The following is a 25,768-nucleotide window of genomic DNA, read 5'->3' as shown; positions in this document are numbered from 1 at the left end:
CGCACCCCCTTCTCCTGCCCCAGCCGCGGAGATCACTCCGGCTCGCAGCTCCGCCGAGTCGCGCCGGGCGCTGCAGCGGCTGGAGCCCCCGGAGCTGCGCGCTCGCCAGGACCCAGACGGCTGCCGGAGCCCAGGCAGCCCCAGGGCGGTGGCACCATGAATGGCTCGGGTGGCCTGGACACCGAGGACACGAGCGAGGCGGGAGGTGGGGGCAGCTGGCAGCCTGAGGCGGTCATCGTGCCCACGCTCTTTGCGCTCATCTTCCTCGTGGGCACTGTAGGCAACGCACTGGTGCTGGCCGTGCTGCTTCGCGGTGGCCAGGCGGTCAGCACGACCAACCTGTTCATCCTCAATCTGGGCGTGGCCGACCTGTGTTTCATCGTGTGCTGCGTGCCCTTCCAGGCCACCATCTACACCCTGGACGATTGGGTGTTCGGATGGCTGCTTTGCAAGGCGGTGCACTTCCTCATCTTCCTCACCATGCACGCCAGCAGCTTCACGCTGGCCGCCGTCTCCCTGGACCGGTGAGCTGGCGTCCCAGGGGGTTGGGCACAGCAGGCTGGAGCTGAGGAAGGGGGCTGGACTTGAGGGTCAAGGAGAGATGTGCAGAGAGGAGAGAGAGAAGGCTAGGAAGGAAGGGGCACCAGGAGGGAGTGAAAGACAAGCAGGTGTGTTGGAGGAAAACGAGGAAGAAGAATGGGGGACCTTGGTGTCCCTCTGTTAGGTGCCTCCTCAGGGACTCCAGGCTCCTCAGGGACTCAGGACCTCAGCTCTTCAGCCCTTCGGTGTCTGATAAAGCATAGCCTTTCCGGGTACAAAGCGTTTTTCCATGCTGAGTTTCTTTTGAGGGTCAAAGCCCCTTGGGAGGCTGGGACAGGAGGGATTGCTGTGCCCAGTTTCCAGAACAAACCGGGTTTATAAGTGATTCGCTTACAGTGGCCCATCCTGTAATCCCGTGCCTTATCAGAGCCAGCGGTCTGTTTCCTCAAGCTCAGGCACCTCCACCTCGCTGGCCTCCAAACCACAGTTTGCTCAGCACAGTCTACTCTGGCTCCGACTGCAGAATCTGGGTCCTTTGCGAGGGCCCATGCCAAACTCCAAGCAAGCCTGCCTGAAGGGCCCTAGGTTGGTCCCACCCTACCCCACCCCACCTCTGTGCCCTACCAACAGGCCTGGAGTCAAGGGCAGGAGAGGAGTGGGCCAAAGGGTCCCCCTGAATGCTGAAGCTTGGAAGGACACCGGGATGATTCCTGGGGCGGGAATCCTGGTCTGCTACCTCCCTGGCCCCCTCTGTCCTCACGCTCCTTCCCTGGACAGGCAAGGAGGTGAAGCCACATTCCCCATGCACCCCCCCACCCCCCAGTTCCACTGAGCACTAAGCGTGTCAGTTCCGATAGGGTAGCGTCCGGTTCTCTGAGAAATCCCCTCGGGACCTTGCCTGAGGTGTCTCCAGACTGTCTCTTAGAGCCTCAGCGCGCCTGGGTCCTACCTCTGGGGGCAACATCACTGGTGAGTTATCACAGCCCGCCAGAGCCCCGAAGCCGGTTTTATCTTGGGGGTGCCCGCCGGGGTGGAGTCTGACAGTGGTCGTAGTCTCAGAAAGAACAAATGAGTAGCCTTTCCTGCTCCCGAGTCCCGCCCCACGGGTGGGCGCGGCTGAGGGTGTCCGGGATGGGATGCTCTGTGCCGCCCTCTGGGCTTGTGCGGCGTTACGCTGCGCTGGAGAATTTCCCAGACGGTGAGTGTGGGACTCGAGGTGGCGGGGTCCCGCCCGGCTCCCGCGAATGCCGCTGGCTCACGCGACGTCTCGCTTTCTGGCCTGACCCGCAGGTATCTGGCCATCCGCTATCCACTGCACTCCCGCGAGTTGCGCACGCCTCGCAACGCGATGGCGGCCATCAGTCTCATCTGGGGGATCTCGCTGCTCTTCTCCGGGCCGTACCTGAGTTACTATCGCCAGTCCCGGTTAGCCAACCTAACCGTGTGCCACCCGGCGTGGAGCGCGCCTCGCCGCCGCGCCATGGACCTCTGCACCTTTGTCTTCAGCTATCTGCTGCCGGTCCTGGTGCTCGGCCTGACCTACGCGCGCACCCTGCGCTACCTCTGGCGCGCCGTCGACCCGGTGGCCGCCGGCTCGGGCGCCCGGCGCGCCAAGCGTAAGGTGACACGTATGATCATCATCGTGGCAGCGCTCTTCTGCCTCTGCTGGATGCCTCACCACGCGCTGATCCTCTGCGTGTGGTTCGGCCGCTTCCCTCTTACGCGCGCCACTTACGCGCTGCGTATCCTCTCGCACCTGGTCTCCTACGCCAACTCCTGCGTCAATCCCATTGTCTACGCTCTCGTCTCCAAGCACTTCCGCAAGGGTTTCCGAGAGATCTGCGCCGGCCTGCTGCGCCGCGCCCCGCGCAGAGCCTCCGGCCGCGTGTGCGTCGCGCCCCGGGGCCCCCGCGGCGGCAGCGTCCTGGAGCGCGAGTCCACTGACCTGACGCACGTGAGCGAGGCGGCCAGGCCCTCTGCCCCTGTGCCGGCGCCTCTCCGTGGCCGGTCGTCCAGCCACGTCCCGGACCTGTCCTGGAGAGACCCAAAGGGTCCCAAAGGCATCTTGACAGTTAATTTGACCTGAGGGCACTTAGGGGGTATGCTTGGGTATCGAAAGATTGGAGTCAGAAGTTGGGGGATCGTGGAGGGAATTGTATTTGTTAATAAAACTCGCAAACCATTCCACGTGCTGTGGCGCGCTGTCTCTGCCTGTCTCACCGGCCCCAGGTGCCTTGGTGAGAAGCCTCTGGGACTTCCCAGGGAAGCTCTGGGTGGATGAGTACAAGAGAGGGGCCTGCACCGAAGGCAGCAGAGTTAAAATCCGCGCAGAAATCCCTGATGGATTCTGGGGAGCATGTGACGACCTAAGATGACCTAAGGCTCTTTGCACGTGGCCATCTGGACACGTCAGGTGTATATAGATCGAGGAAACAGCAGCTGCCAGTGAGCGGCACAAAAACAAGCTGACTGTCAGAGCATGCTGGACAAGTCAGCCGATGACAGACTTGGCAGACCCGGACACTATGTGTGTTCCCATTAGTGTCTGTGTACAGGCGTGTGGCGGGTCCTCACCTGTTGCCAGCTCTTCGAGGTCCTATGGAGTTGTGCCAACCAGATCAGCACCTAACCACCTTCAGCCCTTGCGTTTCTTTCCCTCCCTGCAGCTGTCTGGGACCTGGTCTCCAAGGCAGGTTTATCCTTAGGTTAGGAAATTCACCCCCACAGCCATCAGTCCTGCTCCGGGGTGCACAGTGGTGTTCTAAGGCTCTGCTGGTCTAGGGCAGCCTGAGAATCCTGCGGGGAACAGAAATACCCCAGGGGCTTTGGTCAGGAGCTAGCCTCTACCTGTCCCCAGGTCTGCCCCACTTCTGGAGTCCTTGAGCCAAGGCCTTTTACATGAAATTAGATGTTTGAGGAGAGGCAGGGAAACCCTCAAGGGTGTGCCATCTTCACATGGTTGGGCACAGAGCACTGTGGTAAGGGTTTGGGTACTTAGCCAGGCAGGTGCCTGCTGTGGAAACCCAGGTTGCACCTGCCCAGATTGGAAGGAACTTGTCAGGGAAAGGTGTGTGTGTGTTTAGGCAGGGGTCCCATGCTTGCCTCGTCTGCTTGGCGAGTCTTGAATGTGAAAACTGGTGCCAGGTGGTGGAAATGAAGTGGGGACCTGGAAGCCTGGGCAGATGCGTTGGGCGGGGCTGAGTCCCGAGCTGTGTCTTTCGGTGTTTGCGGAACCTGGGGTGCAGGTGCGCCAAGTCTGAACTCCAGGGTCGCTGCACAGAACAGCTGCCTCCAACCGACTGCCCAGTCCCCCAGAGAAGTGACTGAAATAGAGGTGGCAGCCTAGGCGCTGCTGCTTCATCCAGCCCTCTGCGTAGCCTCTCATGATGGCCCTGCGGCTCCTGCTCCATCTCACCTTCCTCGGGCTTGGAACCACTCAGCCTTTGGCTCAGCAGCAGGGCTTTAGCGCTCCAGCATTTGGTAGGTAGAGAGCATAAGGCCTTGAGCTTTGGGCTTCGGGTCCCAAGGCACAGAGTGACCTCGACCTCCATCCTTCAGACTGGCCATCCTTCTCCAACCTCAACTCACCCCAGGAGGTTCCGGATTCCATCCAGATTCCAAAGAACGGAAGCAAGCCCCTGGTGGTGGATGTGCAGGTGTTTGTGTCCAACGTGTTTAACGTGGTGAGTGTCCTGAGGACCCGGGGGGGCCCAAGTACTGAGCTGGAGATGGAACAGGACTCAGCCTAGTGAATGCCGGGGTCTCCTGCCTTCTTGCCATAGTGCCCACCCCCGAGGTGACACACTGTTCCCCTTCTCCAGGACATCCTTCGGTACACAGTGTCGTCCACGTTGCTGCTCCGGCTGGTGAGCATCCATGGGGGGTGGGGGCTGAGGAAGGGCGAGACCCCTGAGTCCAGCACAGAAGTACTGGCCTTGGTAGACCTGCCAAGCCCAGGGGCACACACACACGGAGAGTGGGAGCCTTAGTTGCATCCTTGTGTCCCCAGTCCTGGCTGGACACACGCCTGGCCTTAAACTCAACTGGGCACCAGCAGAACCCAGTCATGCTGCCCTGGGACGTGATCTGGATGCCGAGACTCACTGTTCGGGAGGCGTAAGTGAGGCGGGGGTTGTTTTCCCCAGCACGGGCAAGGCGCAGCCTTCTGGATTACTCATCTGGAGCCAGGAGGGCCTATTAATGAATATCCCCCTCCTGGTGGCCCCGCCGGACCACTGGCATGACTGCCGTGCACTATGGGGCCCTGCCTTCCAGAACCCCGAGGGCAGTGGCTGGCAGCTGGGAACATGCTGGGGTCCCCTCTGCTCCCCCTTCTGAGGGGTGCCTGTCCCTCTGCAGCCTATGGGTGAACTGGCAGGACAAGAACCCACAGGCCCGCGTAGACAGGGATGGCCACATCGAGTTCTACCTGGCCCTCACCACGGAGACCAACTGCGACTTTGAGCTCTTCCACTTCCCCAGGGACCAGAGCGACTGCCACCTCAGCTTCTTCGCTTTCAGCAGCAGTGGTGCTGGCAGGACAGGAGCTGGGGGATGAGGGGAGAGGGGAGGGGAAGCCTCCAGCCCCCGGCAGACACCTGACCTGGGGGACCGGGTCTGTGTCCACACCTGTCCACCCCCCGGCTTAGGGGACCTGGGCACGCTTCTTTCACTCCGTACTTCCCACTCAAATAGTGGCCACACCTCCCAGTCCTCTCCTGCTGCAGGCTGTGGGCCCCTCCAGTCTTCTTCCGCCACCCCCAAAGCTACGGCTCCCAACAGCCAGGGCCAAACTGCACACTTGTGTCCAGCCCAGAGGCACAGGCTGCTGTAGGCTCACTCCTGGAAACATCCTGAAGGTGTAGCCACCCACTGATTATCCCACAAACCCAGCAGGTGATGTTCAACTCGGCAGAGTAGTCCCACCTTCCCTTCCATCCCTCCCCTTTGGGAAATACCACAGCTGCCGCCCCATGAATCCTAGTATTTCAGGTGTGAGATGATATACCGGTGAGTCTGTGACCATGTCCCCTGCCCCTCTGTGAAGTGGTGCAAAGTGCGTTTATTTTTACAATGGACATTCATTTTATGAATCTCAGATGGCCCTTCCTCTAAGTGGAGAAAACTTCGGGTATTGCAAAATCAGTTTGGAAAGCCCTTGGACAGACCAGCCTCCAAGTCTGCTCCCAGCAACCATCAGAGGGCTCCATCATCCCTGGACTCCCTTCCGTCCCTGCCCCTACTCCCAGAAGAGATGGAGGCACAGGGTATTTCTTTCCGAGTTCACCATTCTCACCCCTCCCCCTTCAGTGACGGAGCTGGAGTTCCAGGTCCACGTGGTGAACGAGATTGTGAGTGTTAAGAGGGAGTTCGTGGTTCAGGATCTAAAAACCCAAATCCCATCCCAGCAGCTGGTACCCTGCTTCCAGGTGACGGTGAGTTGGGAGGTGGCTACTGAGTGCTGAGGGGGGTGTTGGGGATGCACAGTCCGAGGCCATGACCTCACTCTTCTATGCCCACCCCCTGGAACGCCTGTCTTTCTTCCAGTTGAGCCTGCAGAACACAGCGCTAAAGGCCATCTTAACGCTCCTAGTCCCTGGGGAGGCGCTGCTGTTGGCTGATCTGTGCGGGGGGCTGCTGCCCCTCCACACTGAGCGCATTGCCTACAAGGTGACCCTGCTTCTGAGCTACCTCGTCTTCCACTCCTCCCTGATGCAGGCCCTGCCCAGCTCTTCCTCCTGCAACCCCCTGCTAGGTAAGGCCCCAGGCCGGACCGCTCTGTGCTGGGCCTGCCCCACTCCGCCTCTGCCTGCTGTCCCCGGAGCCAGGGTGCCTCTGCTCCGGTCCCGGGGCCCGCGAGGCCAGGCCTGGCTCCTGACCTCTCTTGGCCGCCCCTCTCCAGTTTACTACTTCACCATCCTGCTGCTGCTGCTCTTTGTGAGCACCACCGAGACTGTGCTGTTGACCGGGCTCCTGGCCCGGGGCAGCCTCAGGGCAGAGGACAGCCCCAGCTCAGCACTGAATGGGGAGCAGCATGAGCACGGGAAGCCAGGGCCTAACCCTGAAGGTGGGCAAGGGCTGGGGCCCCTTCCTGGGGGGTGGAGGAGGGGCAGAGCTGGCAGACTGGGGCTGCAGGTCACCGGGCTCTTTAGAAGTTCCTGCACCCATCTCGGCCGGCTCTGCTGACCGGACTCCACCACGGCTGCGCTTACAAGCACCATGTCTGGAGCAGGGAGCAGAACCAGCCTCCCTAAGGCCCAGAGACTTCAGATTCCCTGGGCTTCCCAGGGGGCACTAGGCGTATAGAGCCCGCCTGCCAATGCGGGAGACGTAAGAGACATGGGTTCCATCCCTGGGTCGGGAAGATCCCCTGGAGGAGGGCATGGCAACCCACTCCAGTCTTCTTGCCTGAAGAATCCCAGGGACAAAGGAGCCTGGTGGGCTACAGTCCACGGGGTCACAAAGAGTCGGACACGGCTGAAGTGAGTTAGCACAGGATAACCCTGTGCCTTGCACAGCCTCTCTCAGAGGGCATTTCTTCATCTCATGATGATCTGGAAGGGGCCAGAGCCGAATGTTCATCAGCTGGGAGTCTGATGAAGGGGGACACGGACTAGCACTCTCTGGGGTTCACCCCTAGGCACATGCAGAGCATGCAGCGTGTCTCCTGTTACTCTTCCGTCCACACAGAAGCCCCTGGAGCAGGGACGGGTTCCCGAAGGCACTGGGCAGAGGCGGCTGACCACATCTTCTTCCAGGCGTATGTGGTAGGGGTGGCCTGTAGCCAGTTCATCTTCCCTGTGCTCTGGATGTGGGCGACATGCAAGTCGAACCCAGCCCCTGGAGCGGCCGCACCCCATGGCGGGCGGCCCAGGCTGTAATGGGCAGGGCCCGGGGCTGCAGACCTGGGGGTCGAGGGCTGTGATGGGGCCTCCGGAGGCGGAGGGAGGTGGACTCCCTTCCCTCAGCCTGGAGGACCCCAGGCCACCCCAAGCTCTCTTTCCTGTTAGCACGTAAGCAAGGAGTGTGGAATAAACACATCACCCCAGGGCAAGGGCGCCTCTGGGGTCTGTCTCTGTCACACTCAGCTGTTCACTCTTGTTGGAGTAGGTGGGGCCCCATCTCATGTCCCCGAGCCCTGCTCTGCTCCAGACCGTCTCGCCACTGTCCGTCCCCACACACCGCCTAACTGCTCCTTCGGCGACCGCTGCCACTTGGCCCCGGCCAGGAGCACTGGAGCCCCAGAGACAGGCCGGGATGGTCAGCACCCCTTCTCTGAGCTCTGGTCGGGTGCTCAGAGGGCAGGGAGAGTGTCCTGGGCTCACCAGGACACACCGCGGGGCAGAATCCCCCCAGGCGGCAGGACTGTGGGGATGGGGCAAGCATTCTCTGCGCTGAGTCTGAGAGCAGGCCAACCCCCTTGCTTTTCTGCAGGGCCTGGGGCTGCGGTGTGGCCTGCTCCTCTGAGCTTGACCCTTAGGCCTGGGCTGAAGGGCATTCTCCACCCCAGTCCTGGAGCTGGCACAGAGGCAGGGCTCCTCAGCCCTCCTCCTCCCATCCCACAAGGCAGCTGTGGGCACAGACCTCGGTCTTCCTTCTCTGTCCTTCTCATCTTGAAGCCATCCTGCGGCTGCTGTAGGCTGTGGTCAGGGTCACGAACCCCAAGGTGTGGAGGAACCCCAAAGTTCTGGGAGAGCACTACTTGGATAGGGAATAGGGGCTTCGAGAGGAAGGGCAGACCAGGACTCAAGGACTCGGGGGCGGGGCTCCTGGCCAGGTGGCAGAGCAAGGCTCCTGTCACAAAGGATGCCACACTCACCCGGCCTGGAGGCAAGTCCACACCTGTTTATCTGTCTAGTAACACAGCTGCTCTGGCAGAGCCAGGCTGGGGCAGCGGCAGCTCAGGCCGAGGTGTCAAAGAGGCGATCGATCATGTCCCCCACCTGCTCCACACGGTACTTGATGTACTTCTCCGGGTTCTTGGTGAAAGGCACGCTGCCATACCTGCCCAGGTGCTGAGGTCAGCGGGGGCAGGCCGAGCCCCTCCCCAGCCCCGCCTCAGCCTAATGCCCTCCTAATGGGGTGCCCCTGAGTCTCGTTTCGGTCTGGCCCCACACCAAAGCCACAGGCGCTGAGTCTGCCATCCGAACCCACCACCCCCTCTCCATGTTTTCTCGAAGAAAAGAACCCAGAGGTCCAGTTGGGGCAGAGGGAACGCGTGGGGCTGGGAAGGCAGAGATGGAGGGCTCACCTGTTTAGAAAGGCCCCGTAGGTCTCCTTAACGATGCTTTTCTGAGCTTGGCGGATCTTGTCTCTTTGCTCTGTGTCGGGAATCGCCCAGGCCTTCTGGATCTTGCACAACTCCTCAAGGCCATCGTTGAAGCCCTGGCCACCAAACAGGGGGAAATAGCAGTGACCCAGAGACAAATGTTCAGGTCTGTGTTGCTACGGGAGCAGCATCAATCGACGGTGGGGAGAAGATCCTGACTTACCTTAAAACGCTCCTTGATCATCTGCCGCTCCTTGTCCCGAAGCTGGGGAGCCAGGGGAGATGGCAGACAGAGCAGAGCTCAGAGCAGAGGCACCCTGCCCCTGGCTCCTTCCCCCAACACCCACACCCAGCCTCCTTCCCCTCTGCCCTCGTGGCCACAGGCATCCTTGCTTTCTCATCCTGGCTGTTTATTTTTTTTTCCCAGAGACAACATAAAGCACTATCCACTAGCCATCCCTCCCCAGCCCAGCCCAGGCCTTCAGCCCACCTTGACGCCAGGTTGGACCACAGGGAGATTCTTCTCAGCAATGTAGTCAGTCACCTTTAACCAACTGCCAGGCAGGGAGGGAAGCACGGGGCAGAAAAGGGACAGCCTCAGGCCCCTGCTCCCTTTCCTGGGGTTTTGTTTTTTAAAAAATCTCTTCATCTACTGGGATAGGTGGTGAGGGCAGGGATCAGTTTGGGTCAAAACTAAGCAGAACACAGCTGAGATTATTTTTCTCCCCCTTGGGAATAAAAATGTTCAAGCTGCTTGCTTTTAAAATTAAGGACAGGAAACAGAGCACTCAATAAATTGATCAAGCACTACCAACTGCACTTCGTGTCAGTATCACGGCCAATTTAGATGGAGAAGCAGACGAGAAAGTAGGAGCAGAGAACAGATAAACAAGAAGGAAGCGGGAGATACAGTCCCGGGGAAGAAACACCCGAAGGGAGAGAGACACACAGACGAAGGAACAGGAGGAGAGGACCAGAGACAGCCCGGAGAGCGAGGCTCAGCCAGCTTCAAGGGCCCTTGTGACCTCGCTCTTCGCTCGGCCGAAATGTTACCCACATCTCTGACAGTCAACCATTCTGAGCCGTCACCCTTGGCAGACTACACTTGAACAGACTGGCAAAGCGCCCCTTCCCTGCCAAGGAGTAGGGAGTGGGAGGGGGCTTCCCACCCGCCAACAAATGTGATTAAAAAGCAGAGGACTGGGGTCCACAGGGCAGCAGTTCCCCACCACGGACCCCACTCTGACCGGGCCCAGCGTCGCCAGGCTCTGGGGAGGCAGCGTGAGTGGTGGGTGCACAGGCTGGGGTTGGGGGGGCTCCCCACCTGCGCTGGTAGGTCTGGATCTGCTGCTCGATGTGTTCCCGGTAGGAGCGCTCGGCAGTCTTCTGGGTCACGGCCACCAGCTGGATCAGCTCGGACCTAGGGTGGGAGCAGTGGGCAGAGGAGAGAGAGGAGGTCCAACAGGCTGCCAGCCTGCGCAGAGACCCCGGCGGGGCCTGCCTCCCGCCCCCCTGGGTCCTGGACCACCGGCCACGGGTGAAGGGCAGGGGCGCGGCACGCCGGGCCGGCAGGGGCGGGTGAGGGCGCCTACTTCTCCAGGGCCTTGAGGGTGTAGTTGTAGTTGTTGTGCAGGAAGACGGCGCTCAGGGCCGGGTCCTCGTAGACCTTGGACTTGCTCAGCAGGTTCAGCTGCAGGTTGCCCAGGACTTTACCTGCACAGGGAAGGATGTGGTCGCCTACCCATCACGGCAGTCAGATCCGCAAGCCAACTCCCACTCGTCACTCCTTGCCCCTCCCGGACCCGAGACCCCACCGGACTCGGGAGCCCTTGGCCCAGCCCCCACAGCCCCTCAACCAGAGGCGAGGTTGCAATTCTAAAGGTCGGGGCGGGGTGGGGGCCCTCAGGAGCAGGGCTAGGACTAGCAGGGGCACACGAAGAGGAGAAGGGAGGGAAGAGGCAGGGAGGCAGGTGCAGGGGCTGCTGGCTGGCGGGGAGCACTCACAGATGTAGGTGCTTAGCAGACGCTTGCTGAACTCAGAGCTGTAGCTGGTGGCGGAGGAACTGGTCTCTGTGAGAGGAGAAGTCCTGTTACCGTGGTGGTGGCAGCGGCCAAGATCCTCTCTGGCCTCCCCTCGGCCCGGGGAGCAGCTGGGGAAACCCTGGGAGGGGCCCGAGGCTTCCTAGGGCAGAGCTGGGTATGTCCTGAGCTACGGGGCTCCCTTCCTGCCAAGGGGAGCACTTCTGGGGACTCTTCCTGGAATCCAGGGAGGCCCCTCCATGGTCTTGGGTGGTGGGGTTAACAAGCTGGCCCCTAAGGACCAGCAGGAAGACGGGCAGGATGGGCGTGGGGACAGGCCCTGCCCCCAACCCAAGCTGGGTGGTACCTACAAGGCCCACATATCCCATTTGTTAGCAGCAGAATTTTAGAATAGGCCCCTGATGGCCTCTCCACCTTCTTCCCCACCGCCCATAACCTCCTCTACCAAACCAGAGATGTCCTGCCCACAGACAGCAGAAGGCCAAGGGGGTGGGGAGTGGAAGAAGGGGACAGGGAGGTGCTGGACCAGCCTGAAGGGCATAGTCAGGGTGCTGGGCACAGCAGGATGCTGTCTGCAGAAGCCCAGAGACAGAAACTGGTGGTCAGGGAGCTGAGAGGGTCGGAGCACCCTGAAGGGACCCGTGCCCCTCTGACCCTGCTCCAACTGGGGCCCTGAGCCTGGCCAGGGGCCTCTGTCCCCAGGGAACCTCAGCCACGGGGCTTCAGAGGGGGAGGGTGGGGCTGCCGGGCCCTGCTGCTTACCTCGGGGGTCTAAAGGAATATTGTATGTGTCCCCAAGAACTACGCAGTGAGAGGCAGTGTGCACAGAGGGGAGGGGAGACAAAGGAGGGAGAGAGATGCAGAGTGCAAAACAGGTTAGAGACGCCACCACGCCCCAGCCGAGCAGCCCACGCCCCTCGACGCCGGGGCGCAGGCAGCAGGACAGCCCAGGCTGGGCCCCCGCAGGCCAGGGACACGCTGCAAAGTGGACATCAGGAGAACGATAGGCCAGAGGCCGCCCCCAGGATGCGGGGTACAGGGAAGGCCCAGGGCTGGGTCTCAGCGCACGCCTCCCCACGTGCTGACTTCCCAACCCCAGTCACGGGAAGACACCAGGCTGGCCCTGAGAGGAAAGCCGAGCCCGCTCGAAGGGTCAGCCATGTGAGACCAGGTAGGAGGACAGGCAACACAAGAGGAGGTGGGGAAATGCAGGAGGGGGAGCGGGGCGGGACAGACACATCAGAACGCGGGTTCCCACGCCAGGGCGAGGATGGTGGAGGGAGCCGCGAGGGGACGGAGGCCAGAGCAGGTGGTCAGACCCCGCTCTCCTGATGCTGGGTCTGATGGCCCAAGAGGCTTGCTGGGGGAGGTCTCGTCTTAGGCCACATCTCCTTTCCACCCCCCAGGGCGGGGGGAATCTCCTCTCCCAGAGAGGGCCACTGCCCCCTGGGGGGCTGACCCCATGTATCCAGCCCGGAGGGAGGAATGGGGTGGGGGCCCCGCTGGGAGGTGTCAGGTACCCTGGGAGGCCAGCATGGCGCCCGCCGTCTCCTGGAAGTCCAGGAGCTGCTGCAGGAAGAGGATGGCCTGCGTGGGGAGAAAACGGGGCCAAGAAGGTCAAGGGCAGTGCCCAAAAGCTGGATCAGCCCCCACGGTGCATCCCCTCTGACCGTTCCAGGACAGGTGAGGGTAGGCGTCTGCCTGCTTCACCCTGTGGGTCTGGCCTTCAGGGAAAGGCCCTGTCTGCAGGGGGCACTCAGCACCTCCCAGCCCATCCTGCCATCTGCGCCCCTTGCCTGCCCCAGGAGTCCCCAGCAGCACCTACGTTGCTCGTGAGCTCGTGCACGGTGCCATCCTTGGGCATGTTGTATTCCTTGTCCGGGTCGTTCTGTGGGAGAGAGTTAAAGGCTCTCAGGAGGCCCCGAGCCCGTCTGTGGGCCCACAGCGCCACCTCCTGGCAGACAAGTGTCAGGACACCCTATCAGGCACAAAAAAAACCCGAGCAAGATGGACCTCAAGGAGCTTGGTGCCTCGGGCGGGGGCCTCTGGAGCCCCTGGGAAAGAAAGAGAGGCCAGTGGGTACTGACAGGAGACCAGCAGCACAGCTGGCCGGCTTCCCTGCAGGGCAGGCCCACCCCGCTTGGAGGCCTGCTCTCAGAAGCAGTTCCTGAGCCCAGTCCCCGGTAGCCCTGCCCGCAGCCCCGCCAGCTGGCCTGGGTGGCATGGACAGAGGAAGGGCACCTTGATGTTGTCGGCGAAGTCCTCCAGTGCTTTAGCTCCCACGGTCTCCATGGAGGTGATGAGGCTGGGCAGCTTGTTCTTGGTGCTAGCGGCTGTGCCCTGAGGATGTAGCCACATGGCTGCGCAGGGCTCCGGAGCCCTGCTCCTTCAGCCCCCCCACCCTGGGGACTCTCTTCTCCTCACTCCCCCGAGAGCACCGCCACCTGCCCAGGGCCCTGGGGAAGCTGCCATTGCCCCCAGCTCTGAGCAGAGGATCCAGTTCTCCTGGGAGGCCCTGCTGGGTGGTGGAACTCCTCCTCCTGGCGTCCCCAAGGGCCCCCCTGCCCCCATGTACCTGGAGCACCTGATCAAACTCAGGCTTGGTCTGCTTGAGGTGCCGCAGGATGGGGAAGACGGTGAGCACAGCCGAGAAGTCGTGGCGGATGATGGCCTTGCGGGCGGCCACCACAATGTTCTCGCCTTCGAGCATGAGCCCATCCAGGGCGTCCTGAGAGAGCAGGGCAGGGGGAGGGCTCAGGGGAGGGGCAGCCAGCTGGCTCCTACGGCCGGTGAGGGCACCCAGAAGGGTGTGGCGGGGAGTGTGCCTCCGATCGGGACATACCACCGAGTTCAGAGACCCCAGGATCGGGGTGGAGGCAGTGGCTGGAGTTAAGGGCTATGAACCTGGCCTGGACTCAAGCTTCTGCAGGGACAGCTCTCACTTGGGGCGTCTGGTCGGGGCGGGGCGGGGCCAGACCTGTATCAAAGAGTCGAAGGTCTTTTTCTGATGGTGCTCAGGGATGACGTCCATTAGCAGCTGGTACTCGCTCTGGGCCAGCTTGACAAAGGCACTGACGCAGTGAATGTAGGCATCGGTTTCCACGTCCAGCATGTCGTCTCTCCCTGGGGGGGCAGTAGGGCCCCTGAGCTACCGGTTTGGGGTAGCCCCTCTCCCTGCTGGGGTGGGGGCCGTGAATCTCTCCAGCTCCTGGGCTGCAGCCAGACTGGCAGCAGGTGGGAAGACTGCTGGCAGAAAGCTGAGAGGACTCCAGGAGAGCCGCCAGGGTTGGAGGGGGAAAAACAGGGGCTGAGTCCAGCCTTGGTCTGAGCTTTGCTTTCAGCTCTGCTGTGGGCAGTATGACTGCCCCAGAGTGTCAGGTATGGGAGGTGTGGGAGAGATGGATTCAAGCACAAGAAGACCCCTCAGCCGACTTCCCGGAGAAGACACGTCTGACCCCAGCACAGGGGATGCTGAACTGTATTGGGAAGACGATACCCAGGGATGGGCAAGTGGCAGTGTCCACCCTGAGGAGGCGGGCGCCATCTCAGAAGATGCTGGGCCTCTGAAGGCAGACACAGGCCCAGCCAGACCTTCTGGAATGTATAAAAAGGAAGTGGGCTCTAGTCTATGAGGCTAGCTGACATGGGATCAAAGTTGGAAAAGCAGTCCACATGAGCCCCAAAGAGGGAGGGTTGCTTGGTCGTCAGCTGCCCCGGGAGGAGCAGGGGGTCTCTCCACGGTACTGGAGGCTGGGGCAGTGGTGTCCGGAGGCAACCGGATGCTACGTGCCAAGGGACAGGCTCCGAGGGGGTCAGAGCCTTGGAGCTGCTGCTGAGGTCAGGTGCGGACGTTCCCTATCCTCCAAGGGGCTGCCTGCCGAGCAGCAGCAGCTTCTGCCCTCGACCCAGGCCCGGAGAACCCAGCCTGCGCTCCCGTCTGGAGAGAGGCAGGGAGACCTAGTGCCCAAGAGAGAGAGAGAGAAGGAGGCCGGGGAGAGAGAGGCGAGTAGGCCTGGCTCGTCCTCGGAGCGGAGGCCGGCTGGGCGGCAGGAGCGGGCCCTCCGGGGGGTGGCCAGGAGTGCGGCGGTGGCCTGCGGGCTGGGCTGCGGTACTCACCGGCCAGCGGCCCGGCCTTGTCGTTCAGGGCCTCGGACAGGTGCTTAACTCGGAAATCATGCTCGTGACCTAGCGAGACGTCGGCCGCAAACACAAGCAGCATTTATCCAGGGGCGGGGTGGCTGCCTCTCAGGGTGGGAGGCGGGCGCTGAGAAGAAGCCCTCAATCTCCAGTGGGGGAATATGAGATGGGGTGTGTGTGGGGGCACTGGAGAGGGCTCTGAGCCCCTCCTCTGCCTCAGACCACCTAGGGAACAGCCGTTTCAAGCCTGACTTGCAGTGCCTGGACCACCTTTGGGAGCCGGCTTCCCCAAACCCGGAGGCTGAGAAAGTTGTGAGGACCACAGAGGGTTTCTGAAGAGTTTCCGGCAGCTGCGGAAGGTCTGACGCTCAGCCCCAGGGGCTGTGCCTCACCATATTTGGGGAGAGGTCCAGTAAGAAAAATGTCACTGCCGAATGAATGGGGACAGGCTCCTTTTGTCCCCCAGGGTCATTCTTTTGAAGGCGGACCTGGTCCACCGGGGCAGGGCTGTCCCTCCTCTGATGGGAGACGGAGGGGACACAGGCTGCCCACCTCCCATGGCACACGCTCCCCTTTCTGAAGGCGGGCGGTGGCGGGGGGCAGCCGGCTTGGTCCTGCCACTGCTGGTCTGAGCGTGAAAGGGCTGCCCGTGACAGAGAACCTTCTCCGAGTTCAAATGGGAGACAAGAAAGACAGAGACAGGATGGGGGGGGCGGGGAGCCTCCCGGGGGGCAGAGCCGCCGTCAGCCAGGCAGGACTGGGCCGAGACCACAAAGGCTGCCCCGAGCCAGCCAGCGGGGTCACGGCCCCAGGGACCTCCATTCCCCCCTGCCCCCCGCCCCTCTCAGGCTTGTGCCAGAGGCCCTCTGGGGGGTGGAGGCTCTGCCCTGCCATGGGAGTGGACACACGGTGGAGGAGGAGGGAACTAGAGAGGAACACAGGGTGATTACCTTCCAGAGGAATGAGGTTAGAGCCCCCCTTTTTCCCATCTAGACCATGCTGGGAATATTGTTTCAGAAGGTTCTGAGCCTTACGGATCGTCCCTGTCACCAGAGCCACACAGAGAGGAGACAAGAAGACCTAGGAAATGAGTGAGAGAAAACAGCAGCAGCCCTCCACCGGCCCCTCTCCCCACACCGAGGCCCGCGCCCACCCCCAGCAGTGAGCACGCCCGGCGGCCATCTCTCCCGGCGGGCCCCTCCCGTAACCACCGAAGGCCCTGCCAGAGGAGACGGGGGAACGTTCCCCCAGGGGAGCTCCTGGTTCTGTCAGTGACCCTCATGGTTCTGAGTTCATTTGAGGTGCAGCGGGTGAAGGAGATGAGGGGGGCAAAGATCCACCAGGAGAAGCCAAAAAAGCACAAAACTGCTGAGTGGCACTTAGATTACAGGCCCTGGGACAGAGGAGCAAGCCATGGAGCTCTTGAGCCCAGAAAGGGAATCCTGGGGACACCTCGAGGCCCTCAGTTCCTCTCCGAAGGGCAGGCCGCGTTCTCCGGGCATGCTCAGTGCCAGATGCGGCCAAACAGTAGCCCACCGAAAGCAGGAAACCCGGGAGGTGGTGAAATGGGACTGGGCTTCCAGGGACAGCAGTGGGAGGCTTGGAGATCCAGGGGCAGAGTGGCCCACACACCAGGGGAGGGACCCAAACCATCAAAGCTCTTGGGAACAACTCAAAAGCCAAGGAGAAGTTAACAGAGGCCACTACACAGACAGCTGGAGGGGGAGGGCCGCAGGAAAGGGGGCATGCTCTTGGCATGGGGGGAAAAAACCAACAGTTAGTATCACACGTGAAAACAATGAAAACATTGCTGCGGTGCCCACAGCCTCTCGGGTCAGCTACCTCTATGGGAGCGAGACAGCTCAGGGCACAACACATGGGGGAAATAAAACAGCATTCAAAATGGATGTGTGCAGCTGCCTCGTTAACAAAGCTGGGGGCAGGGGAGGCACCCATGAGGGTAACTCGGGTCCCTCTCCCATGGGGACTCCTGGATGTCCCCCAGCATCTCTGAACACAGTGAGGCTGCTTAGGTCCTGGCAGCTCCCCAAAAGGCTGGGGGAGGCGGGACATTTCTCTCTGTGCGCCGACCACAATGAGCTACTAACAACCGAGTTCAGGGCTCCGGTTCAGCATCTGTCTCGCTGTGTTCTCCTTCTTCAGTGAGCAGCCCCACTAATGAGCAAATCGGTTTCCTGCTGCACAGCCGAGCGGGAGCAGATGGGCCCGCACGGCCTTCAGAAGCCTCGCCAGCACATCTGTGTGGATGTGGGCTGAGGACATTGATCTGGCAGCTGCCAAGCCCATCAGGCGCCCAACTACCTCGGATGATGCCGAGGTTGGTGTCTCATTACCCACCGCACCTCTCAGCTTTGCTCCTCAAGAGCTGGGAATCACATCCTGGGGGCCTGTCTCCCTAGTTTCCAACATGAGTTCTGAGCTCCACCCCCCATTCCCAGCTCCTGACAACTCTTGAAACCCCACAGAAACCAGAGAGACCCTCACAGCTACAGCCCTCCTCTCGGAAGGCTCAAAACCAAGGCTGCTTTAGGTCCAGTGGGAGCACCGAGATCAGACTCCGGCTCCCCTGCAGGGCCAGCAGTGCTCCTGGATGCAGTCTGGGTCCTGGGGTGCCGGTCGGAGAAGAGACAGAGGGGAGGAGAGCGCAGGCCTGCCGAGGCCCAAAGAGCCCCACAGCCTCGCTGAGCCGAGGCACAGAGATGGACAGGCCCGTGTGCCAGGCGACTGTGGCCACGCAGGCAGCCTTACTAGAATCCCCGTTTGCGGCCGGTTCTCCCGGGGGGGCAGCCAGGACATCCACGCTGGAGGGGAAGGGACCCTGGCTTCCTTCACGCCCTGCCCACTGGTGCCCTGGCTGCGGGCAGCCTCTGCTCTGCCGTGTCTCCAAACCCTGAACAAAGCCCTGAGAAGGAGCGGTTTGCAGGGCGACTGTGAACAGGCAACCCTGCTCCCTGAGGGGCAGGGAAGGAAAGCGCTGTCACAAAGGACGGTCCCACCGGTGCCTCTGGGCACGTGCCGGCAACACAGCTGGACCGGATGGGCTGAGGAGGGGGCAGACCCCAGCCTCACTGGTGCCCTCTCTCTCCCTGGGGTCTGCAGCGGTCCCTCACCCTGCAAGACCCCAGCCTCTCGAGGGCAACACCCCTCAGCAGCAAGACACAGCCAGGCTTGCCAAGCAGAAGATGACACGGGGGGACACCGTCTACCTGGAGGACAGGCTATGGGGCTCACGATGACGGGAAGAAGGCCAGACAGTGAGCTGTTCGCCTGGGACACCCGCAGCCCAGGCCTCTCTCACCTCCACGACCCCCCTGCTCCGACTCCCCATGGCTGGACACGAGCTTCGAGAGGAACCCAAAAGCCCAGCTGTGTCCTTTGGCGAGGATGGCCTGGGATTTCTTTTCTTTCTGGATGGATGGACTGTCAAAGAGTAAACTCTCCCCTCTCTACTTCTTAACTACGCATCAGGTCAAGCAGCCTGGGCTTCCTGGAAGGTGAAGGCCGCCATGCCTGCCCCTGTCCCATTCCATGGTTTTGGTGGCGGCAGCAGGCCTGGCTTTTCACAACATGATGGAGAGAGGCCAAGGGCGCCCAGCAAGTGGCTGCCCCTACACCCCTGTCAGCCCACCTCTCCAGGCCTGTGACCTTCCGCTCCAAGGACATTTATGCAGCCCCCAGACTCGCAAGAAAGGTGCTCACTGGACCAGGCCTTGCTGGGTGGGCAGACACCTGCTTTCTGTCCCGTGTACCTATAGTCAGGGGTACTGTGAGGACAAGCTCTAGAGGGGCCAACGCTGCTCACCCCGGGGGGGCCTGGGCAACCCAGGTCCCAGGTGGCCCTCGGGATGGTTCTGAGGTGGGCTGGGAGCCGGGAGGGGGCTCACCTGGCCGCTTGACCGGCTTCTTGGTAGGTGTGTCTTTCCTCTTGTTGGGGATGGCAGGGGAGTAGGGGACCCCGGAGGATGAGCTGCTCTTCCGGAAATGCTCCTTCAGGCCTTTGATGGAGCGGTCCAGCTGGCTGGAGCGGATCTGGTAGTAGACGTTCATGAAATCTGAGGGGAGACAGGCGACAACTGAGGTCCCTGCCCCTGGCCTGGGAGCCTCCCTCTCCCCTCCAGACTCAGCTCCTCAGGGTAGCGGTGGGTACCTGCTATCCCTACCTGCAAACCTCTTCCAAGCAGCCCCCAGTGCAGCCTCCGGGAGCAGCCCCCGGAGCAGCCTCGTCCCAGATTAAGCAAAGTCTTATGAGAGAAACTATCCCCCAACAGAACCAATAGTGAGTTGTGAGTTTTGTTTTTTGTTTTTGCTGTGCCCCACAGCTTGTGGTTCTTGGTTCCCCGACCAAGCATCGAATCCATGCTCCCTACAGTAGAAGCAGAGTCCTAACCACTGGACCACCACCAGAGAGCTCCCTTTGAAAGTAAGGTTGTTTTATTTTTTATTTTGTTTATTTTTGGCTACACCCCGAGGCTTGTGAGATCTTAGTTACCAGACCGAGGATTGAACACAGGACCCTGGAACTGAAAGCACAGTCCTAACCACTGGACGGCTAGGGAATTCCTGGTTAAGTTTTTTTTTGGAAAAAAACAAACAAACAAACAAAGTTAACATCCAGCTTCAACTTGGTTAGAGGTCAAAGGATGTGATTTCTGGGTCGGGAAGATCCCCTGGAGAAGGAATAGGCTACCCACTCCAGTATTCTTGGGCTTCCCTGGTGGCTTGGTCAGTAAAGAATCTGCCTGCAATGTGGGAGACCCGGGTTCGATCCCTGAGTCAGGAAGTCCTTCTCCCTGGAGAAGGAAATGGCAACCTGCTCCAGTATTCTTGCCTAGATAATCCCATGGACTGAGGAGCCTAGTGAGGTAAAGTCCATGGGGTTGCAAAGAGTCATACATGACTTAAGAGAATGAGCATGCAAAGGATGAAAAAATAGACCATTCTTTAGCTGTGAATGAAGTGAAAATTTTTAAAAATTAGAGGATCATGAAAGCCCGGTCAAATAGCTAAGATAAATGAAGTTAAGGAACAACAAACAGCTGGAGGATTGTCAACAGGTCAGTCCACCAGCCCCATCTGCCCGGAGAGGAACATAAGATGGCAAGCAGGTTACAGATCTGTTCAGACAGCTCTACCTGATAACCGTACCTTTGAGAAAATATCCCAAAGAACTTCCTAAATAAGAAGAGCAAGTGTACAAGCATGTTCACTCTGGCACTTTATCAATACTGGAAAATTAGAAAATACAAATGTTCAAATGAGTGAGGGAAAAAAGATACGGATGCCACGGTACCTTTCAGCAGCTCCGAACCAATGTGTCACTAGCGTGCAAAATGGACCAAAGCACAGAGGTTCTGGCTGAAGGAGGCAGAGGGGTCTGGAGGCATCCGCTGGCCTCCCTTATCCCAAGGGAGCCCCTGGATCGCTCCTGCCAACCCCTCGGCTCCCAGAGTGCAGTTCGTGAGCCACAGACAAGCCTGTGTGGTTGCTACGGGTGGCCCTGGGACCCGGCACCACACAGTCCTTGAGAAGGAGGGCAGTGATAAGGCACACTGGCAGCTTGGCACGTGTACCAACGGGAGGAAGAGTGTGGAGGACTAAGTAGCTTAAAACTGAATATTCATTAGTTTTTTTAAATTTTTGCTTAACTCAGGAGTTTTTTTTAAAAAATCCTGGGACAGGCCAAAGAAAGGATGGGACCAACACACCACAGAATATTAGGCAGCTGTCAAAAAGGATGAAGCAGATATACATGTACTGATGTGGAATGCTCTCAAGGCATGTCATTAAGTTAAAAGCAAAAGCCAGAAAACAATCGTCAGAGAGGACAAGTGTCCTTCCACCTGGGAATGAGGGGGAGATACGCACATATTTACTCTCTCTCACACACACACACATAAAGATTTTTTTGGAAGGCTGTAAATAACCTTAACAGTACTCATCTTTGGGTTATGCTGTAGGCATCAGGGAAGCGGGGAGGTGAACTTCTGTTTTTCACCTAAACCTTTCTGTGCCATTTGAAAGTTTTATAATTGGGGGGAAAAAAAGAAAGAAAAAGGAAAGGAAGGTATATAAAGAAACACTTGGATTTGGTAGATTCACAATTTGACACACATGCTAGGGATTTATGGCTCACGTTGTTTCCTACTAAACTCCTCATCAAAGACATGCAAGTGGATTAGAGAAACAAAGGGGAGGCCCACTCCCTCCCTCTGGCCTGCTGCAGCGCCCGGGCCGCCTAACCTTGGTTGCGGCCGTACTCCACCAGCCAGCGGGAGATGCGGACCACGTCGTGCAGCACGCTCTCGGGCAGGTGCTCCAGGGGCACCTCCTCCTGGAGCTCCGGGTCGTCCTCACCACTAATCAGATCCAGGATAAGCACTGGGGACACCACCTTGCTGTGCCGGGTCATCAGGCTGCGGAACTCGGACTCCAGCGACTCCTTCCCCCGCTCAAACAGCAGCTTCTGTGGGACAGAGGGAGGCAGGGTGGGAGGGCAGGGGGAAAGATGAGGGTCCGCCGCTGCTCCAGCTCTCAGCTGGCCCTCGCCTCCCCACACCCTTCCTTTCCCTTCCTGCTTCTGGGTCTCAGCCCTCCTCGGCCTTCACTTCCTTTTGCCCAGAGAAGAAACGCTCGGAAGCCTTCCTTGATTATTTCCTTCCCTTGTGTTCTCTTAAAATGTATGCTTGCAGGTGAAACCCAGAGTTTTACAAGAAGTAGGTGCTTATAGGTATCAGCTGATTATTTTCTCATTCCACCATTAATTTGTGTTCTTGTTAGAAAAGGGTTTGTTAGAAACTCTCGTTAGAAAAGCAAAAGGAAAAAACATAAATTGGATGTCAAAAACTTATGTGCTGAAAATGATGCCATCAAAAAAGCGAAAAGAGGGGGACTTCCCAGACTATCCAAGGCTTAAGACTCCATACTTCCACTGACGGAGGCGAGGGTTCAATCCCTGGCCAAGGAATTGAGATCCCGCATGCCTTGCTGTGAGCACTTCCCTGCCCCCGCCTCAAAAAAAAGTGAAAAGACAATCCATAGAATGAAGGGAAATATCTGCAAATCATGTATCTGATAAGTGATAGGTATTCAGAGCAGATAAGAGAATCAAAAACACATGCCCACACAAAAGTATGTACACAAGCGTTCATAGCAACACTAATCATAATCACCAAAAAGTGGAGTGATCAAGCGATGGATGGACAAACTGTGATAGATCCATAGAATGCAATATAATTCAGCCCTACAATGGAACGAAGCGCTGACACACGTTACCACACAGGTGAACCTTGTAAACAGGCTATTTGAAAGAAGCTAGATTCAAAAGGTCACATATTGCGTGATTCCATTTACAGAAGTCCAGAATAGGTAAATGTATGAAGAAAACAAATGAGTGAGTACGAGTGGCACGGTGAATGGGGGAGGCAAGGGAAGAAGAGTGACTGCCGATGTGTTTCTTTTTACGGGGATGAATGTGTTATGAAATTTATTCCAGAGATGTTGCATGACTCGGTGATTATCAAAACTACTAAATTACTGATTACTAAAACTACTAAATTTTATACTTTAGATGGGTAAAATTTTATTGGTATGTGAATTATATCTTAATAAAGATGCTTTAAAAATAGAGAAAGGAGTTGGTGTTTCTCCTTATTTGAAAAGTAAGTCCTCTAGGGTAAACCTGGAGAGGTATATTTTTTGTCTTCTCCTTCTCGAGCCCACCTCCACGCCCAAGTTCTAGCACAGAGCTCTTCACTCTGTGATCTGAGCTTGGTAGAGACCCTCAAGAACAAAGTTCTCCAACCCCTGACATTCCAGTCTCTGAGTCCAGGCTGCCCACTGATGGGCTGCAGTATACTGGTTATACCGGTGTGTCCCCTCTGGGTTATTAGTGTGACAGTGTACTGATCCTGTCAGTCTTCTGTGTAGCCAGGTGGCAATGGTTATACAACAACGTGAATGTCACAGAACTGTTCCCTTAAAGATGGTTAGAAATGGTAATTTTTATATTATGTATTTTTCACTACAATAAAAAATACCCACGCATTTATAAAAATCAAATGTTAAATTTATATTTCATAGGTAACTCGTAATGTGTATTCTCTGGTGGCTCAGTGGTAAAGAACCTGCCTGCCTATGCAGGAGATCCCTGGGTTAAGAAGATCCCCAGGAGAAGAAAATGGCAACCCACTCCAGTATTCTTGCTTGGGAAATCCCATGAACAGAGGAGCCTGGCAGACTACAGTCCATGGGGTTGCAAAAGAGTCAGACACAACTCAGCAACTAAACAACAACGTATAATTTAGCTAAATTATTAAAATGCAATCAAAATGTATACCTGTAATTCCTGAAACAGAGATTTTAATGTCTATAGTATATGCACGGTATTATATCCTTCTCTTTATTCTACTATATTATCTTTCAGCTGGTTCAGTGTCACTCATGAGACCTGGGCAGGGATTGGTGTCTCCCAACCTCTCACATCACTTTGCGGGCCCCTTACCACTTTGTTGAGCTCTGGACTGTCTGGGCTATTGTCCTGGAAATACTCCACAGCCTTCTGAATCTTGGCCATGCTTCCCAGGTACTCCTCTAGCCTACCTGTGGGCCTGGAAAGGTGAAGAGTCATATTAGCCCGGGCAGATGGAAGATGAAGAGGAAGGACTAAGGGAATGGTACTTGGAGAGGGGAGAACAGAATTAACACAGGGGACTCTAGGCTCAGATATATTCTACCCTCTCTTCCAAAGCCTACTGGTCCAAGAGACGATATGAATGTGGCCCTCTGGCCCGAGCTCACCCCTCCCTGATGATCTTCTCAGTGTCACTGGCCACGTGATAGTAGCTGATGACGTGGTCCAGACAGGACAGGGTCTTCTCGACATTCTCCTGCAGCCTCTGCAGGTTCTCTGTCTGCTTGTGCACAGGGATGATGGAGTTCTCCAGCTTCATAAGGCGACTCTCAAAGGACGACAAGATAGACACCTGCGGGGGGAAGCGCCATGCTCTCAGGCCTCAGGGTTTTCCCAGCACTGCTTCTGCCACCCGCCAGGTCTTCGGCATTTGCTGCCTTTTCTCTGGCTTTTCTAGACAGTAGCCTCCAAGAGGAGAGGGACAGGGTATACCTGTTCCCCACTGTCTCCCCAGGATCTACCACGTGCCTGGCAGATCAGAGGTGGCCCAAATAAATTGGCTGAGGTTTGATTTGAAGGCAAGGCAAGCGTTATATTAACTCCTCCTTAGATAATCACCTCAGGATGGCTTCCCTTCCACCCCTTAAAGCCAGATCTCAACTTCTGTTCTCTCTGATGCTTCCCTAGACTGAACAGGAACTAGGAACTAGTTTCATACAGAGTAGCCTCAAATGCACTCCTGGTACCTTCAAACCCCCTCCCTCTAAGGCTAAATCTCGTTAAGTAAGGACTAGCATTTGATGCGGAGAAGGCAATGGCAAGCCACTCCAGTACTCTTGCCTAGAAAATCCCATGGATGGAGGAGCCTGGTAGGCTGCAGTCTGTGGGGTCGCTAAGGGTCAGACACGACTGAGTGACCTCACTTTCACTTTTCACTTTCACACACTGGAGAAGGAAATGGCAACCCACTTCAGTGTTCTTGCCTGGAGAATCCCAAGGACGGGGGAGCCTGGTGGGCTTCCGTCTGTGGGGTCACACAGAGTCGGACACGACTGAAGTGACTTAGCAGCAGCAGCAGCAGCAGCATTTGATGACTGTGTTACTGAACATATACCCATGTTTCTATCTACTACTCAGTGTGGGTCTTCCAGGCTCTTTTAGGAATAAGAAAGGAAGTTCATGCTTATTGAGTACCTACTGTATACAAGATACTGTGCAAGAGACAATTCCGTGCATTAGCTTCCATGACTTTCACAATGGAGACTGGCATTGTCTATTTTAGCAGAGAAGGACACTGAGGCTCAGAGTTACTGGTCAGGAGCCACACACAAATAAGTGATTTCTGGCTCGTTTTACCTCTCCAGCTCCCCAGAGTGACAGCTGAGTCTCCTGCCCTCAGTAATCTCAGAAGTGGTAACCCCACCGGTGATACCCGCACTTGAATTGAGGGTGACGCATCGCCAGTACCCAGCCCACTTAAGTCGGTCTCACTAAACGTTTGCGGAAGGAGAGAAATTAGAATGGAGAACTTAGGCAGAAAGCAGAAAGTCCAGGCCAATGGGGGTCTGCAGCATCCTCAGCGAAGGGGAGGGCAAGGGAAAGAGAAAGAGAAGTGTAACACTGTTGCTAGAGAAACCCAGACGTAACCACCCATCACCACCCAAACCAGAAACCTCAGGCTTTAGGTACCAAAACCACTGGGTCGCAGGGTTCTCGCTCCAGCGTCTGGAGGCCCAGCTGACGGGTTACTCACCATGTTCTTGGTGAGCTGGTCGCTCTTCTCCAGGCTGTCTCGGATGAAGGACAGCGTCTCCTCCTCCTGCGGCGGGGAGGGGAGGACATCACCAGAAGCCAGAGACCACCGCAGCCCGGCTCCACAGCCTCGCCCCGACCCGATTTCCTGGTACCCGGCCCCTTCCCACTCCTGCTACCTCCCTGAGTAGACGCCAGGCCCGGATCTCGGCCCCCTCCCTCACCTCCTCCCCTGCCTCCCCAGCCCCACCTGCTTCAGCTTGTCCTCGATCTCCCGCCGCCGGGCGGACGCCTCCTGCGGGGGAATCATGACTTCGACCCTCCCTGCGTGTGGCTCCCACAGCCCAGCGTCTCGCTTCAGCGGGCCCTCCCGGCTTCCG

The 25,768-nt window shown here is 58.2% G+C and overlaps 3 protein-coding genes across 6 annotated transcripts; 2 read left to right on the top strand and 1 right to left on the bottom strand.

The window, feature by feature from the left end:
- Positions 1-156: 156 nt before the first annotated feature.
- On the top strand, positions 157-2,626 carry GALR2 (galanin receptor 2). The gene is made up of 2 exons (XM_055398018.2): positions 157-524; positions 1,831-2,626. The coding sequence occupies exons 1-2, from the start codon at positions 157-159 to the stop codon at positions 2,624-2,626; spliced, it is 1,164 nt and encodes a 387-aa protein (XP_055253993.2).
- Positions 2,627-3,926: 1,300 nt separating this feature from the next.
- Positions 3,927-7,421, top strand: ZACN (zinc activated ion channel). Its single transcript, XM_055408549.2, has 9 exons — positions 3,927-4,020; positions 4,099-4,223; positions 4,362-4,406; positions 4,550-4,656; positions 4,900-5,069; positions 5,851-5,975; positions 6,088-6,295; positions 6,443-6,607; positions 7,231-7,421. Exons 1-9 carry the CDS (start codon positions 3,927-3,929, stop codon positions 7,419-7,421), a joined length of 1,230 nt encoding a protein of 409 aa, XP_055264524.2.
- On the bottom strand, positions 7,024-25,768 carry EXOC7 (exocyst complex component 7). Of its 4 annotated transcripts, XM_055408542.2 has the most exons (20): positions 25,639-25,768; positions 25,390-25,455; positions 23,804-23,988; positions 23,508-23,613; positions 21,248-21,470; positions 18,892-19,059; positions 15,937-16,029; positions 14,966-15,034; positions 13,827-13,972; positions 13,425-13,577; positions 13,091-13,189; positions 12,675-12,737; positions 12,370-12,436; positions 10,814-10,879; positions 10,402-10,522; positions 10,134-10,229; positions 9,300-9,363; positions 9,033-9,074; positions 8,792-8,925; positions 7,024-8,544 (listed from the first exon to the last, which is right to left on the bottom strand). In XM_055408542.2, the coding sequence occupies exons 1-20, from the start codon at positions 25,696-25,698 to the stop codon at positions 8,442-8,444; spliced, it is 2,124 nt and encodes a 707-aa protein (XP_055264517.1). In that variant the 5' UTR covers positions 25,699-25,768; the 3' UTR covers positions 7,024-8,441. The 4 variants fall into 4 exon arrangements, with proteins under 4 accessions (XP_055264517.1, XP_055264520.1, XP_055264521.1 ...); XM_055408545.2 differs by lacking the exon at positions 14,966-15,034; XM_055408546.2 differs by lacking the exon at positions 15,937-16,029.

The sequence above is a fragment of the Moschus berezovskii genome, chromosome 20 (genome assembly GCF_049115385.1).
Source record: "Moschus berezovskii isolate FMDL1 chromosome 20, NW_MosBer_1.0, whole genome shotgun sequence".
Classification (NCBI taxonomy): Eukaryota; Metazoa; Chordata; class Mammalia; order Artiodactyla; family Moschidae; genus Moschus; species Moschus berezovskii.
The sequence above is the reverse complement of the archived record's forward strand: the minus strand, read 5'-3'. Positions and strand labels throughout refer to the sequence as shown.

What these genes read in the sequence shown, in the direction of transcription:
- GALR2 (XM_055398018.2), top strand. Translation starts at nt 157, where the DNA reads ATGAATGGCTCGGGTGGCCTGGACACCGAGGACACGAGCGAGGCGGGA. An exon ending in GCCGCCGTCTCCCTGGACCG is followed by an intron (nt 525 to 1,830) that starts GTGAGCTGGCGT and finishes CCTGACCCGCAG; the next exon opens with GTATCTGGCCATCCGCTATC.
- ZACN (XM_055408549.2), top strand. Translation starts at nt 3,927, where the DNA reads ATGGCCCTGCGGCTCCTGCTCCATCTCACCTTCCTCGGGCTTGGAACC. An exon ending in TACCCTGCTTCCAGGTGACG is followed by an intron (nt 5,976 to 6,087) that starts GTGAGTTGGGAG and finishes TCTTTCTTCCAG; the next exon opens with TTGAGCCTGCAGAACACAGC. An exon ending in CTCCTGCAACCCCCTGCTAG is followed by an intron (nt 6,296 to 6,442) that starts GTAAGGCCCCAG and finishes GCCCCTCTCCAG; the next exon opens with TTTACTACTTCACCATCCTG.
- EXOC7 (XM_055408542.2), bottom strand. Translation starts at nt 25,698, where the DNA reads ATGATTCCCCCGCAGGAGGCGTCCGCCCGGCGGCGGGAGATCGAGGAC. An exon ending in GTCCAGAGCTCAACAAAGTG is followed by an intron (nt 21,471 to 23,507) that starts GTAAGGGGCCCG and finishes TCTGTCCCACAG; the next exon opens with AAGCTGCTGTTTGAGCGGGG. An exon ending in TAACCTCATTCCTCTGGAAG is followed by an intron (nt 15,035 to 15,936) that starts GTAATCACCCTG and finishes ACGTCTCGCTAG; the next exon opens with GTCACGAGCATGATTTCCGA.